Consider the following 17,387-nt stretch of genomic DNA (forward strand, 5'->3'; position numbering starts at 1 on the left):
AGATTATGTGCCAAAACATGGTTTTCCTTCTCTCTATTTTTTATTTTTATTTTTGGAAGAAGAAGAACTGGGCTTGAAGAACTTGAAGAATGTACAATATCTTACGTAATGTTGTCTTAATTTTGCGAATCTTTGCATGCGGTGAAATCTTTCTAGGACACTGCAGCCAGAAATTTCTAATCAAATCCCACGGTAGTTTTACAGTAACTTTACAAATTACAGCAAATTTCAAATTTCTAGAATCAAAACAAGCAATATATCATGAAAATGTGTCTGGGTCATATTTCACCCCAAAATTAAAGGAAATTAAAAAAATTCTTCTTTTTTTTTTTTTACTATTAATTTTGTATTTTATTTTTTTTACACATTGACATTATTTTCAGGACAATTAATCACCCACCCACCAAATTCTTTTCAAGTTTCATCTAATTAATTTGAAATAAATCAACATAAATTAAAGGCAGCACAGCAAACCATGATCTATAAAAACTTTAAACAATGTCATTATTTTGTTCACATTAAAGTTGCACTCAGTAATTTTTCCCCCATTGAAAAAGTTTTACTTCTAAAGAAATTACTATGTATAAACCCATGATATGAGATGAAGACTCAAAGTCATACCTGTAACATTATAAAAGCAGTTTTATTGTACATGGAGAGGGTCCCCTCCTGGGGGCTGCCATGTTTAAATCACATGACCAGCCGAATGCTACTGTTATACTACCCTGTTATTGGACACTATTGGGATAAACTAAATCCTGGCTGACAATGAATAGTGAATTTCTACAATGGCATCTGTGACTAAACATTATTGCGTTTGATTAATTCTATATCCACACCCCTACAGTAGGCGTCAGTGCAAGTTTAACCACGACATATTTAAAAATTACTGAGTGTCCCTTTAAAGTTATAAGAATGAGAGTTTTTTGCATTACAGTACTGAGAATGTGGAAAGAAAATGTGCTTAACTATGTAAATAATGTAAAATTGTACAAAAATACGCCTCGTTTTTATGCAGATTACAATTACTTTTTTCTTCCTTTTTGATTTTGGGATAAAATATGATTTGGACATGTTCTTTTTAGCCTTTGTGTGATTCACTCAAATGTTGAAATAATCTATATATGCCATTTGTTTCAAAGGTTGAATTATTACAATAGAAAGATGGTGAATACTGCAATAGTTTTTATCTTGAATTGCACAACACTTTCCAGTAAATGTGACAAAAAATTCTGTTTATGTTATAATCTAAACCACTCTATCATGGTGAATAGGCCCTAAACATTTACAACTTACTATAATTGATGGTATTTTGTGCTCTTCACTGCGCCTGTAATGGGATCCGTTTTTGACCTATTCATAAAAAGCCCATTAACAAATAGTGTCAGCAAAGACTTAAGGCATTAGTAATGTTACACACACCACACAAAACAGTTTGTGAAACAACATGGCATTTTTTCAGTAATCATGTTATATACAAAGGGATTAGTCATCTCATTGACGCAAATGAAAATGCTAACTAATGACGTAATGCCATGAATTTTAATTGGCTTTAGTCTTACGTATTGAAACGGGCCCGCACAATCATTCGGCAAAAGTTTCGGAAGCGATGCTCTCTACCAACGATGAAGAGTGGCTTGTCAAAATATGGATGGTTTTCCCGGAGTTCCTCCTCTTGGACTTTTCTTTGAAAGGAAAACAAAGCAATAAATCCTTACTCAATAAAGCATGTAAGATTTCAATAAATCCTGAAATCTTACATGCTGCAAACGTTGCTCCCCAATATTGTTTTTATCAAAGATTCCACTATCCACTAGGCTTTGGGACATCAAACTAAATAATGTATGAACATACAATACAGAGGTTGTTAGATGCACAGAAAGAACCTTACTAATATTTTAAGCACATTTGGAAATCTGCTAACAGGTTTTACAGTCCCTCCATAGCCTCTGAACATGGCAAAAGCTTTTCTCCTGTGTAATAAGTCTTGTTGTCAGATACAGATACCATCACAAAAGGTTATTGCAGTTAGGACACCATGATACCATCAGTATATAGAACAAGATAATGCTTGCAGTTAAGCTAGTTAAGAAATCTTGTAGGGACTCCAGCACACCAGCAGCCTAATCACTACATACAGGGGTTCCCACTACTGACCAATACATTTCCATACATTTTCCAGTTGTTGTGATTACTGGATAAGTATTTGTAACAATTTTAGAGATTGCACTTTAAAGTAATATTTAATAAAATAGTTTAGGGCTGAGCACATCAAAGACAAATTATATTCACTTAAAGGAAATTCTATCAGAAAATATTTTCAAAGACTTTTAAAGGTTTAATTCATTTTCAAGCCTTCAAACATAATTTTTTAAATGTCCTGACATTTCCATGTTTTTCATGATATTTGAATATAAAACACAATATATGCTGATGGACAGCAATGCAGGTCTTTAGACTGTATGTGAATGTGGAAATACCGTTTCATCTCGGCCTGCTCCTTTTTCTCTTGGATCATCTTGATTTCACTGTCCTCCCGCTGGGCGTTACGGTATCGGACTGTGCTGGAGTGCTGCAGAGTTCACACACACGTGTCAGAGATCACATATAGTCACAGAAAGCACAATCCTGTATATGTGTGTGTACTTACATCCTGAGTGAGGGTTTCCAGGGATTTTCCTCTGCTGATTCTCTGGCTGGTAGAGCCATGTCTGAGGGACCTGTGTCAAGACAGAGCAGGTTCATATGTATATCGCAGCATATTGCAGTGTCCTTTATGACCATCCAAAGAACCTCTTCTTAGGATAATACTACTGTATCTATCGCTCTATGAATCTGGGTAGCTCATCCATCCATCCATCCATCCATCCATCCATCCATCCATCCATCCATCCATCCATCCATCTATCTATCTATCTATCTATCTATCTATCTATCTATCTATCTATCTATCTATCTGTCTGTCTGTCTGTCTGTCTGTCTCTCTGTCTGTCTGTCTGTCTGTCTTTGTGTCCGTCCATCCGTCCGGCCGTCTGTCCAATGCTCCGTTAATTAATACATAAAAAAGAGATTAGGGTTATGTAAAAATGTGTTAAAGTGTTTTCCCCACCGGCGCTCTTGGCGGATGTGGTGCTGCACACTGAGAATGGATCTCTCTTTAGTTGGCTGACCCTCAAAGGAGCCACTCAGCATACGTTGTCTGGTGCAAGCTCTGAAAATTCACACAGACAGATCAGAACTAGGTCGACAGCAAATAATACTTAATTTTCTTTTTTTTAAATGTGCCGATAATATCAGGCTGAAACATTCTGTGAGAAGATTTCTTTCTTTCACTTCATAACTGTCCATCCAATCATAAAATTCACTTATTCAAGACTAATTTCCCAATTTCTTTAAGGGGTCATGACATGAGTAATCAAATTATCATTGCTCTTTTGACATATACAAGGTCATTGTACTATAAAAAACATACTGTAATTTTCAGAACTCAAAACTTCTTCCCCGATGCAAAAGCATTTATTGAATCCATGTTGCAAAAATGCCTTGTTCTCTACTTCCATGTACTTCCACAATTTCATTAATGCATAACCACATCCACAGGAAGACATAAACACCTTCTTTTACATCACCCCACCCGCCCACTGGTGCTTAGCCGGAAAGCTGAAGAGAGAGCAGGATAGATAGGCCTACAATTCCTGCACACCATGTACGCTATTTTTGTTGGTCTATGTAAACATGCACTATATGTACGTCTTTGGCCATTTTGCTATCTATGTGCACCTCGTTTTAAGATCGGAACAAATTTAACTTCTAAAACGTGTCTTGTTCTGCTCCGTTCAGCTACTACCGCTGGCCGCGAGAACCTTTCTCACCCTGTGTGTAAACAGATATGGAAGGTGTGAGATGCTGTGGCAGCGTCTCTGTGTACTCGAGGGGCTTCACAATGTTAGCCAATCAACACAGTGGCCATTTCTATTGAAGTCTTAAAGGGAAACAGAGCCGAAAACTGAGCATTTCAGTCAGTTGGCCAGAGACAGGGTGAAAAATTATCATATAATCCTAAAATATGACTGTTTTCTTTTAAAAAATCTTTAATAATATTATAAGAGAACCTCATGTAATAAAATAATATGTCATAAACCCTTTAATACATTTCCATCATCCTATTGTGCACAATTCATCAGTGTGTGCTTCTAAAAAATATATAGTTGTTTTTAGAAGCGTTCATCAAAATGTTCTCCATCTCTGAAATTACTTTTCTGCTGATGTCACCAAGGCTGTTTGGGTGGCGCAAAATAGTTTTAACCAATAGCATCACAGTGTTATTCTGGCACCAAAAATTATTTCCAACTAAATCTTTAGTTTCACTCTGAAATACATCACATTACAAATGCTGTTTCATGTTGTCATCATATCAGATTCCAATTTGGGCTACATCTAATGCATAACTCTTTGCATATGAGCTTCATGTAAACAGGATTATGAGATGATAAGAAATCACAAGCACACACCCTTGTTGCTATGCCACCATTGAGTCTCATGTGCCCTATGGTTCTCATTAGCTTACACTGTAATGTGCAGGTGGAAGTAATTCTGAGGAACATGCAACCCATGGAGAAGAAACTAATTAAATACTTTTTTAGTGTGGTCAAATGTGAACTTTGGAGCAGTGAAAATTGAGAGTAACAGTAAAGTGAAGATAAATCAGTAGGAGGGAATTAATCTCATGGGACACTTAATATAAGTAGCCTATACGAGATTACACACCTACTAGGCACCTAATATGTTCCAGTTCTGGCTTTAACTAGATGATTTGTTATTAAATGGTCCTGAGCTTCTTTAAGATAACAGTAAATGGGTTTTAAAAGTACTCAATTTAACTTAAACCAAAACTTACAATATGTGTATGGGCCATTCTCAGTAAACTGTGCCATTTGTGAGCTATGAGCATACAGGTAGATGGGGAGCTCGCTTAAGATTTGGGCCACGTGACTGAGAGCTTCATGGATTCTCCCTCCTGTTGGCAGACCAGATCTGTTTCTGTATCAAGTCAATGCTTGATACTTTGAGGTCTAGTGTGTTCTCTTCAACTGCTATTGCAACTCCATTAGAGACAGTTGCAATTGCAACTGAGCTTGGTTGGTGATATGTTAATGTCAGGTAGTGAGGGAAGGCCTTTGTTTATATATACATTTATAAGTTGTTTTTGTTTATTACTGTGGCGTAGGTAATATTTCAACACGGTAATGGGAAATCATAGTGTTCTTGTCACAAAGCAAAACAATACTGACTATGAATAATGTGAAATTATATTTGATCTTCAATCCTGTAACATTCAACCATAAAAAATATTGAGCTTGAAGTGGGAAATTTTCCAGAAATATTCTAGCACAAATAACACTTTTTACTATGGATGGTTCGTAGGCCTATGTTGTATTTGTGACAACAGCATAAACAGGAACTGTAACAAAAGGTACAGAGTGAGTATTAAGAAAAAACAGAAGTGTAAAACTGTGTAGCAGATAAGATATACAGTAAGTTTCTTCATGTGAGAATGAATAGTCAAAAAGCCCCTTTTTGTCCTTTTTTGACCATCTAATACAGGCAAATCTTTCAAAGGTATGTCTAAAGATGAAATGCAACTGCTGAGGCTGCTTCTATAATTGGCACTGTGAGACTGTTCTACCACGGAGATCTGATATGCTGTTTATACTCTAAATCAGTGATGTTTTATGTATGCTTATAAAAGCCTACTGCTCACCACTGCCTCTCTATTGTTCATTAATTTCAAACTCATGTACCAGAACATAGCTAATGACAATTTCAACTTCAAGAGAACATGTCGCCCTTATTTATGGCCACTCAGAGTGATGAGTGTCTGGCTGATGAGGTGTGTGTGTGTGTGTGTGTGTGTGTGTGAGGGTGCATACAGACCGAAAGCCCCAGACAGAACAGAAGACGTGGGATGGCTACTGATGTTCCGTCTGGATGCTAAGCAAGAAGAGGAGGGGTGGACAAGGTGAAGTGTATGTGTGTGAGAGGTGTGCGTGCGTGTGTATGTGTAACATGAGGGAGGTGGGGACGGCATTAACATGCACTGAAAACTAAAGAGGCACCGTTGATGCAATGCAAAGTGTGGGAATATGTGGCTGCATCCCTGACAGAATTTAAATATTAATTTGTTCTTTCACGCTCACAGGTGACCCACTAAGGGTTTGGATACAGAGACGCCATTATCTGCTCTGACGGCTTAGAAAATGGAGAGTCGAAACCAAAACACATTCCCCCTGTAAAGGAATTTATGTGTTGTAGCCAATGGCAGCCAGATAACAGAGCAATGCTCTTGTGCCTTTAACTTCAAAACACAGAGCATCAAATTAAATATCTCAATATAAATCCATTGATTTTGCAACATTTCTGCCAAGTGTGCTTGTAATTTAGAATGGGAAATTCTGTGTGTATATGAATTGCAATACAACACAATATCAAACTATTTGGACTCAATATTAGGACAATTACAGCAGGTATTAATACGTTGCAGATTACTGCAGGGAACAAGTTTGTTAGTAAATCGTGAGCTCACCGTAGAATTTTATTGACGGTGGTCTCCTTCTCCATGAGGTTACGGGCTCGGATGCTAAATATAGACTTTCGCAGCTGAGGGGAAAACAGAGGTTTACGTAGTATGACACACACAGGAGACACAGATCGATAAATAGCACAATTTATGTGTTTATATTTCTGAATGAATATCAACATATTGGGGAAGCTTAATGTGATTTCAGCAAACAACGTCCCTTCAAATATAACTGTATTGCTATATATCTGCTGGTTATTTAAATCCTGTTGCGTTGGACATAGTTCCGTTAATTTCAGAACACTGACAAGCATATTTTTTAGTCCTTGTGTGTAATGAGGGGGCAGAATGTGGGAAAAATGTAGTGTGCAACCTTCTGATCTATGTATTTATTGTCCTCGATGGCAGACCTCTTGGAATGGTCGCAGGATGAGGATGATGCAGAGGGAAGGCGGCGAAACAGACAGCTGGGGTCCTGCTGCTGTCGGTCGATGAACTGCTTCATGAAGCTCTCCCTGCGGCACACGCCCACAGTCACACACATTACAGAACAACCACAAGCAAACACACAAGGGATTCTCGGGGACAAGGTAGGAGGCATTCAGAGTGAAGGAATGGGAGGAAGTTTCTTTGCCAACAGTTGTTGCTTTGAGGACATGAATCTGCAAATCAAAACTTTGTGCAATTAAAGTAAAACAATAAAATAAATGTTGACATTTTCTAAAGATTGCCTTTGCATAATTGGCCGCAACAATGTCAGGGTATTGCTATGTGGTAGCAAAGGCATTCAGATTGTTTTTTTAGTGTGTTCCTAGGTAGTTGCTAGGATGTTTTGGGGTAATTACATATGACCGAAGACAAAACAGCCCACTGTACAGCTTGGGTCCATCCTGCAATGTAAGGCTATGTTTTTCTTTCTTTATTATTGTCCTCCATGTAAAAATTGTCTGATCACTTGTAATAGGACATGTCTCCTCAACAAATTGCACAATTTGAGGTATCATTAATTTCTGTAGCACAAATGGTGCTGATGAGCTACTGTAAATGCTGAAGTTTGGGGTTAGGGGTTCAGAACAAACCTCTTACATTAAGTATAAGTAATATTAAAAGTGATGCTTCTCTTGACCGAATTGTTGGTCAAATTGTTAGCAATGAACCGAAAATTACTGTATTGTGGTTACTCCAGGCACAAAGTACCTAATTCTGGGCACAGTGAAGTCTGAAGGCAGCTTGGAGATTTTCACCATCTGTGGTCGATTAGGGAACTTTTCAAAAATCCGTAACCGCAGTGGAAGCTTTTCTTTAGTATCAGCATTGGCTTCACTTTGTTTCAGCTGTGGAGAGAAACACATTACTTGTTAAGTGACTCAACTGAGGGGGTACAGTGTGTTTTAACACACAATTATGGGGGACAGTCCAAATATGCCATAAGTTCTTCATCCCTACTTCTAATAGCTCCTTTTTTTAAAACTCAGCTTGCCCTCTCCAAATAGAATTGACATGCAAAGGTGGTGTATTTTATATTCAGTTCCTCACTCCTGGTGGTAAGAGAGGAAGGGGTTAGTCTGCATGGTGCACTGCTCTGAATTAATGTGCACCTCTGAGGTTTAACTGAATTTATATGCCATAACCTTTTATCTTTCCTCATGTCTATTATGCAACATAAAGGCCTCAGGTGATTAGGCCGGTGCACGCTAGAGGATCACTTCTTATACTCCTGTCATAAATGAAAGTGACAAAGATTAAAAAATTTGACAGATTCTTTCAAGGATAATAAACATAGCTATTAATATAGAGAGCTGTATATATATATATATATATATATATATATATATATATATATATATATATATATATATATATATATAGAGAGAGAGAGAGAGAGAGAGAGAGAGAGAGCTATATATATATATATATATAGAGAGAGAGAGAGAGAGAGAGAGAGAGAGAGAGAGAGCTATATATATATATATATATATATATATATATATATATATATATATATATATATATATATATATATATATATATATATATTTTTTTTTTTTTTCCCCAACCCTGTGCCCTGGAGGCCCCCAACACTACACATTTTGGATATCTCCCTAATCAAACACTCCTGATCCAACTTATCATCTCGTTAGTGGAGACTGCAAGACCTGAATATGGTGTGTGAGAAAAGGGAGATATACAAAATGTGCAGTGTTGGGGGCAGGTTTGGGAACCATTGATATATACTGGTAGTATAAATGTGTGTGTGTGTGTGTGTGTGTAATAATATAGATAACTAAATGCTTTGCTGAATTAAAAATGGGTTGTTGGAAATGTAAAAACTGTGAAAACTACATGTCAGTTAATTTCGTTAAAGCAGTGATAGCTGTTCTCCTAGGCTGTCCAAAGATGGCAGCAGCACACAGTCCCAATGCAGCTATCCATTCATAATAATACACCATTTGACACACTGTGTATTAGGAAAACAAAACTGAAATGAGGACAGACAGTCTTTTGTGAATACGTATTCACACAAGCAGGCTATAACAAACTAGCAAGACAAACAGAAATGTGCCGATTAGGGGAGACCAACTTATTAAATGTAATTACATATGAAAGGAAAATCTGTGGCTGAAAGATTCTGTCTGGACGTCTGTAGATAACATGATTCATTCCTGATTAGGAGCAAGAACCACCAAAATTAGGTTTTCTGATGATTGCTTATCATTGAAAACAAGCCGTCGACCTGGGTGCACTGAACTCTTCAAGAAATTACAATAATTTTTGGAAAGTAACCGAAAGAAACAGGGAAAAAAAAGACAAATGCTAATAACGTCATTGCATAGCGTTATTGTATTATGACTCATCATTTTTTCATTCATGGCTTGAATTGGCCATAAATTCAGTCACTATGTTGTGTAAAACACAAACTGCTCTTGCATAGAGCTTTTAGAGAGTTCCAGAGTGCAGGTCATACTGTATTGTGTGCTCGAAGTGAAGCACTATTGAGGTGATGGTGTGTTAATGTTGCCGAGAGCCTGCCGTGAGGATGATACAGTAGATGCCATGGGAGATCTGGGCGCTTGAGCTTAGAGGACACATCAGACTGGAAAGCCCTTCATAACAAAAAGTTGCAGAACAAGATACAATGTCTAGAGACCACTTAGCAACAGCTTGGTTTACAGTCTCATCCCATTTCATGCAGTGGCTATTGTAACATTTTTATTATTTTTTTACTTCACAAGTCACACACTACTATAAATCTACCTGCCAACTTTGAGTATAAGTAACTGTACCATTAACAGACATACAAAGAGAAAGACTAGATTATAATATCGAATTTAATACAAGAGGTCAGAGTGTTACAATTGCCCCCCAATTAAGGGTGCAATTGTTACACTTGAATAGAATAATTGAGTGTAGCAACTCATAATGTAATAAACCGTAGTGTATTAATTACACATAATGTAATAAATGTTCCAAATATAATAATTTTCTCAAAATGTTATTGCATAACAAGAAAGGTATTACATTATAAATTCACCAAAAATATTTTATCCAAAATATAATATTTTGATATATTGTCATAATTTTCAAATCTAAATCTATTCTTAAACTACCTACAAAGTATACTACATGTAAATATTCATGCAATTATTATTATTATTACCATTATGCAATTCATTTAAAATGTTTAATGCGTTAGAGAAAAATGTACATGATTAACACATTTATACATTTTGACATGGGGAGATGTCATGAAGTGACAATACACATAAATAGATAAAGGCAAATCATATTTTACTGTTTTGATAGTCATTCTTGATGATCAATTTAAGCACTCCAACTAATAATTAAAATTTTTAATTTGATAGCTTGATCCGAAAATCTAACACTGTCAGTACTGGGATTTTGTTAGTCAGTGGATAAAAACATGGATGAGCTACACCTTTAGCTAGAATGACTGAATGGTATTGTGGTAAAGTCTTTGCCTCCAGTACAAGGAGTTCTGGCTTCTATTCCACCCAAATATATATAAGATTGCATATGAACATCACAGGATGTACATCATGAGTGGTGACACATGTGTTTGCGATTTGCTTTGTGATTAACTGGAATGGAGCTTGAGATGCAGTGTGAGTAGAGCACGCATCTGGATTTGAATCACTATTTGCTGTCATTCAACGCCACTGATAACAGCCGCAAAAAGCACTAATTATAACATTCTAAATAAACTCCAGCACTGGACCACCACTTATTATTACACGCACAAACAAAATGGAAACTCCTGCTCAAGAACTGGGAAAGGTTCTTTTGCATTAGACACTTACCAGATGAAAGCTTTTTCAAAACCTTGTGGGGACAAAATTGGCAAAGGAAAGTGGTAGGGACGTGCCATACCCATAAAAGAAGCCTATGTACACACCACAAACAGACATGACAGCGATTCCATGTCATTGATCATGTGATTGGGAAAGGACCTCTTACAAAACAAACACAGATGGGACATGTTACGACAAAAATCCCGTACTTTGCAGCCTTTGTGAGGCGGAATTTAATTACAACATAAGCATGTCAAGTTTTAACTATAATCTAAAAGAGAGACAACAAGATAAATGGCAGTGGTGAGAGGCTGCTGAGCAGCTTGTTGGAGTTCTCCCAGTTAAAATATTTTGAAATATAAACCCATTTTTGCTGACCATTCGAAGCATCAGCTAACGAATACCGGACAATTCAGATGAAGTATCATTACATGGGCAGTGCAGCGCTAAAAGTGGAACAAGATGCTGGCCATATAAGGAATGACACACTGTACTACTACTCTTACTACAGTATTTATTCATTTAATGGAGCCTACAACCATATCCTGAACCATATTTTCCATGTGTATAAAAGGAATGTGTCCTATTTAACAAAGAAGCACAAAATTAATGTAAACCCATTTTTTATTCTTACAGTGCAGTTATAGTCCATTTACACTACCAACTTCTTATGAATGCACTGTCATTGTTTATATCACTAGTGCATGACAGGGCTTGACTGTATAATAGGACAGTGATGGTGCCGCAGAAGAACATCAGTTGACAATTACAAGTCCAATTGTGAGGAGATAAAAGTGTGAATCACTTAAGTCTTACAAAGAAAAAAAGGGCTTTACTTTGGTTATTAGTCTCAAATGGAAAATAAACTGACATCTGAATTGATCTGTTTATTCCATTTAATGCTGGTCTAGCTGGTCTAAGACTTCTGACCGCGAGCAGGGAGGGGTTCACTGCAGACCGCCTGGAGTGGGAGAACCGTTCTGTTCCACGAGAATGCGGCGGTGCATTCCGTCCGCCAGGGGCTGGAGGACTGCCACCGATCCGCCCGGGGAGGCGTGGGTGTCGTCCACTACAGGATGGAGGAGTGGCCGAGGACCAAGCTGCGGCGTATCGGAGAACCGTAAGTGTACCTGTAAGTGTTTTTTTTTTCGTGGTGAAGAAGCAGACGGAGGCCATATCACACATCCTGCCCCGCCGCAAACCTGCCGCCACGGGCCACGCTCCGTCTGCTCGCCAAGCTCTCAGCTCTCAGCCCCTGCGTCAAGCGCCCCGCAGGAAGCGCATGCCTCCCGTCTCGCGGACCCCTTCGAGGACCCGGAAGGCTCCCAAACGGTCCTGATACGCCCGACTCAGAGACCAAGACGTTCGCTCAGGAGCTGGTAAGAAGACCACTCCGTCCCCCGGTGGAGGGCCGGGAGGAGAATCCTTTGTTGAATTCATATCATTTGCTGCACCCCCTTTGGGCTGCAGTACCCACATTCTCAGTAAAAGAGCTATTTCTCTAGGTAACCTGGCCAGCAAATGCCGTTCTTACGGCACTCTTCCACCACACCTCAACAGTCCCGGCACGCTGGATGCAGACCTCTTGCCTTCGAGTCTTCTCTCGGCAAACATGCCAAATCCCTGCAGGCGGAAATTGCGACTCTCTTACTCAAATACACGATAGAGCCTGTCCCTCCAACCGAGATGAAGAAGGGTTTCTACAGCCCTTACTTCATCCTACCCAAGAAAGGCGGCGGCTTACGACCAATCTTGGACTTGTGAGTTTTCAACCGAGCCTTGCACAAACTCCCGTTCAACTCCCTTGCACAAACTCCCTTGCACAAACTCCCGTTCAACTCCTCTCCGTTGGAAAGGGGCCCCGCTGCGCTGGCACATCAACTGCCTAGAGTTGTTGGCTGTACTTTTTGCCCTGCGGAGGTTTCTCCCGCTAATTCAGGGCAAACATGTCTTGATCTGATCAGACAGCACCACCACGGTAGTGTAATTAAATCGCCAAGGTGTAGTACGCTCCCGCAACATGTCAAAACTTGCCCGTCGTCTCTTCCTTTGGAGCCAGCAGCGAATCAGCTATCACGACAACGCTTGCCAAGCGGATAGTAGAGGCTTCACCCCCAGTCGGTCCAGCTGGCCCACGGGGCTGCGCAAGTACACATTTCCCCCAGTGAGCCTTCTTGCACAGGTGCTGTGCAAGGTCAGGGAGGATGAGGAACAAGTCACTCTAGTGGCCCCCTATTGGCCCACTCGGACTTGGTTCTCGGATCTCGTACTCCTCGCGACAGCCCCTCCTCCCTGGCAAATTCCCCTGAGGAAGGACCTTCTTTCTCAGGGACGGGGCACACTCTGGCATCCACACCAAGACCTCTGGAACCTCCACGTCTGGCTCCTGGATGGGATGCAGAAGATCTAGCTGATCTACCACCTGCCGTCGTAGACACGATCAACCAAGCCAGAGCCCCCTCTACCAGGCAACTTTACACCCTGAAGTGGCGCTTGTTCGCGAATTGATGTTCTTCCCGGGCTGAAGACCCACAGAGGTGCCCACCATAGGTCAGTGCTCTCATTCTTGCAGGAGAGGTTGGAGGGGAGGCTGTCCCCCTCCACCTTGAAGGCATGACACAGTAGAGACCCAAGACTTTGGATAAGCACGACTTAATTATCAGGTTCCTAAGAGGCGCCCGGAGGTTTAATCCCTCCCGGCCAAGCCTGTTCCCCTCCTGGGATCTCTCAGTGGTCCTCTCGGGCCTACAGAGACCCCCTTCGAGCCACTATAATCAGTCGGACTCAGGGCCCTCTCCCTGAAGACGGCCCTCCTGATCGCGCTCGCCTCCATCAAGAGGGTCGGGGACCTGCAAGTGTTCTCTTTCAGCTACACTTGCCTGGAGTTCAGTCTTTGGCATGTAAATACCTGCCCACTCCTGTGTCAGCAGTACACGTACATGGCTCAGCACATGGCGTGATTTAAATTGGACCCCTAGTGTCGCTTCTTCGACACAACGTCGAAGTGAGTGATAGATGGGGAACATCTAGGTTACGGATGTAACCTCCGTTCCCTGATGGAGGGAACGAGACACTGTGTCCTCCCGGCCACGTCGCTGAACTGAGCCACTGTTGCGGCCGAACCTCATTGTCGGCTCCTCAGAAAGATCCTGAATGAAACAGACGCATTTCCCTCCCTTTATACCCGTATGTCCGGGGGCTGGACATTCAAATTCTGTCTGCCAATTTCTCAATGGCCTTTTCTCATAGATCAGAAATGCAAAAGGCGCTCAAGAGAGACCCCTAGTGTCGCTTCTTCGACACAACGTCTCGTTCCCTCCATCAGGGAATGGAGGTTACATCCGTAACCTATACGATTTTTGGTTCAGTTTACCATTAAACTATTATTTATATTGTCAAGCTGGTTCTCGCCTCCTCCTTTCCATTGAACTCAATTACAATAGGGTTGAGAGTAAGAGAGAAATAATCGATTGTGTGGCTAAGCTCTTGCTTGCTACAGTATGTGCTGGCTACATGCAGGAAAACATAACTGCTTGACTCATCTTTTCCAATGCTGTCAACTAGTCTGTGCTGGAGCAAAGCTGGATTTGCCTGTCTCCTGAAAACTATATATTTTTTTTAATTCTGTATTAGGGCAACTACAGTACATTGTTAAAGAGTGTGTATTTTTGACCTTACAGGTCCCCAAGGTTCCAATCAATGACTCTGTGGGGAGGCTTCAACTTAATGCTCTTCTCAGCAACAGCATCTGATTAGCTCTCACAGAGAGATACACACGCGTCAGAGCAATACAGAGAGAACAAATTCTGCCAACTAGCACAACACTATTTACTACATCCCCTAACATAGAGAGCTAAAGTGAAAACTCCTGATTTGCAACACTGTCCCAAGCACCTGTTTATTTCAAACTCTTGTAGTTAAAAACAAAACAAAACAAAAAAAAAATGCTAGCATAAATAATGCCAAAATCATCAAAGTTTGTTGAAATTTCTTTTTTTCAACTATGCATTGATTCAGAGAAAAATCTATGCAAAATTTGTAACTTAAAATTCTACACTACAACAAAGTTACTGCAGAGACATGCTCAGTTTTTCATGCATATCAATACGCTGATAACTGCCTGAAATTATCTTGTACAGAAAACCAGACAAAGCAAGAAAACGTGTCTACAAAACTTAAACGGTCATGCACACATCACTTGTGCACATTGCATAAGCTGGTAAAATCACCGAACAATATATAACCTTAAGGAGTTTACATGACCTCATTAAACATAATCAGTGTAAGATTGTGCATGTAAACACACTCAGTGTTGGTAGTTACTGAATTTTGCCTTCATAGGGCAGAATAGTTCACACAAAAATGTACATTCTGTCATTATTTATTCACCAATTGTTCCAAACACATATGACTTTCTGTCTTAAAGTAAGAGATAAATATGGCACAGGTATAATGGTATCCATTCAGATGCATTACATACAATGGAAAGCATCATGTTGATATGCACATTTACATGACTGCATGTGTAACTGGTCCTGCTCGACCTACTCCGAAAGAATTCGAACCGGTGTCTCCGTCATGGGAGGTGGGCACATTAATGAGGAGGCTAAAATCTACAGCCTCTAGCATTAGTCAATAGTGCACCTCTTGAGGCCAGTGGAGTGAGGTTTACATACTTCACAGCTACCTACTGGCTGGCTACCGTTACATATAAGAATGGTTTTGCTACAATTAACAGCTACTTACGTGTACGTTAAATTGTTGCATTTCTTATAATGTGTGTTTCCTTGATTGATGATGTGTAGAATGTGTGTGCGTTTGTATGTATGGCCACAGCTCTACATAATGATGAATCAGAAGAAGCATTTCCCATATATCACAGCTATGGAAACCGAGCATCTGAAATAAATGTGGTGGCCTTAGGACACATTAGGGTTACCATTCACTCCTATTCACACATTATTTGCAATTTCAGGCTCAGGCGAACCATGGTAGGATATTCTCTAAAGCCTCCTGTCTTTCTTGAAGACCCGGGCCCAGTTATTGACCAATTTCTGTGTGGTCTGTGGCACATTCACTAAGGTGGCATAATAGTGTGCTGTACACCCAGAGTCATATGTAATTTTTCGGTCTACAAATCTGTTTGACAGCATCCCACAAATTTACTCTACAGGCCATTAGACACATTTATGCTGGAGTTAGGTCACCATAAAACAGTGGAGAGCTAATGTAAACACAGGTAATAATGTCTAATGGTGTGTGTGTGAGAGTGTGTAACCTTCAGAGGCTGTGTTGGCAGACATAATCGCATATTGTTTTTGAGAGGACCAGAATATTAGACCAATCATGCTGAAATGTCTTGAGTCTGAGCGAGTAAACATTAATCATTCAATCACCGATTTTATATCTGAAATTTGTATGTACATTCCTAGAACACAAATGTCCCATACATGTAATTATTTATTTATTTAAAGTCTTGAAATGTTCCTGTTTCTTGAAAGCCCGAGCTATTTAGTCAATAGGGACATTGTAATGTTTGGGCATAGCAATATGGCGGCACAGTGGTTTCACTGATATTATATTTCAGTGGTTCTAACTTGTTCTAAATGGTTTTCAGCACACAAATGTTTTTTGTTGCTAATGATTTTCATATTGTTCTTGGTGGCTGCTAGGTTGTTGTTAGGAGACTCGATAATTGTTAAAGGTGCTGTGAGCGATTTTAAAGGTTCCGAAACTTCCACCAAACTAGCCACTGATTTAGCTGATTTGCCTAAATAGCTATTTGGCACGTAGTTAACTATGACTAAATAGCAAACACAGCATATATAAAGTAAGCCAACAAGACAAGTCATTCAAAGGAGAGGCATTATATTTTCATGAAAAATTGCAAAGACAAACTTTTATATTATTATTATTAAAATACACTCATGAATTGAGCACAATAAGACCAGTGATGTGTATTATGAAAATAAATAATGGCAATTTTGATTTCATGTTGATTTTAAGCACTGTTCGATAATATGTTCGATCATAATTTGAAACCATGATTTTAACTATACATAAGTAATATTTACATTACATTCATAATGTTAGCCAGAGGGGAACTGGCCCCCACAGTGAGTCTGGTTTCTCCCAAGGTTATTTTTCTCCATTAATCTACATCTTATGGAGTTTTGTGTTCCTTTCCACAGTCGACAACAGCTTGCTCACTGGGGTTATTAATATAATTATTAATTAATTATTTTTAAACACGATTAAGAATCGTATTTTATCTAAATTACACAATGATGATTCATCGACTTTATAGACATTACAGTTTGATCGTCTGTTAATGCTGATCTTCTGTAAAGCTGCTTTGAAACGATGTGTGTTGTGAAAGGCGCTATACAAATAAAATTGACTTGACTTGACTGTCACAAAAAATATCATCATGAAAAAAGTGCTGTTGAAAGGATGGGTCTGCGTGAAATGTGGAACACACACAAACACGGTGTCTGAGG

The 17,387-nt window shown here is 39.4% G+C and overlaps 1 protein-coding gene across 1 annotated transcript in view; it reads right to left on the minus strand.

The window, feature by feature from the left end:
* Positions 1-17,387, minus strand: part of LOC127655031 (sodium leak channel NALCN) — a 162,416-nt gene that overhangs the window by 24,397 nt on the left and 120,632 nt on the right. Inside the window, exons 18-25 of the mRNA XM_052142622.1 lie at positions 7,775-7,911; positions 6,951-7,092; positions 6,584-6,657; positions 3,110-3,211; positions 2,651-2,720; positions 2,481-2,572; positions 1,563-1,685; positions 1,297-1,353 (exon numbers count right to left, since the gene is read on the minus strand). Coding sequence (XP_051998582.1) covers positions 1,297-1,353; positions 1,563-1,685; positions 2,481-2,572; positions 2,651-2,720; positions 3,110-3,211; positions 6,584-6,657; positions 6,951-7,092; positions 7,775-7,911 — 797 coding nt within the window. The remainder of the gene's footprint in view (positions 1-1,296; positions 1,354-1,562; positions 1,686-2,480; positions 2,573-2,650; positions 2,721-3,109; positions 3,212-6,583; positions 6,658-6,950; positions 7,093-7,774; positions 7,912-17,387) is intronic.

Source organism: Xyrauchen texanus, chromosome 14 (assembly GCF_025860055.1).
Source record: "Xyrauchen texanus isolate HMW12.3.18 chromosome 14, RBS_HiC_50CHRs, whole genome shotgun sequence".
Taxonomy (NCBI): domain Eukaryota; kingdom Metazoa; phylum Chordata; class Actinopteri; order Cypriniformes; family Catostomidae; genus Xyrauchen; species Xyrauchen texanus.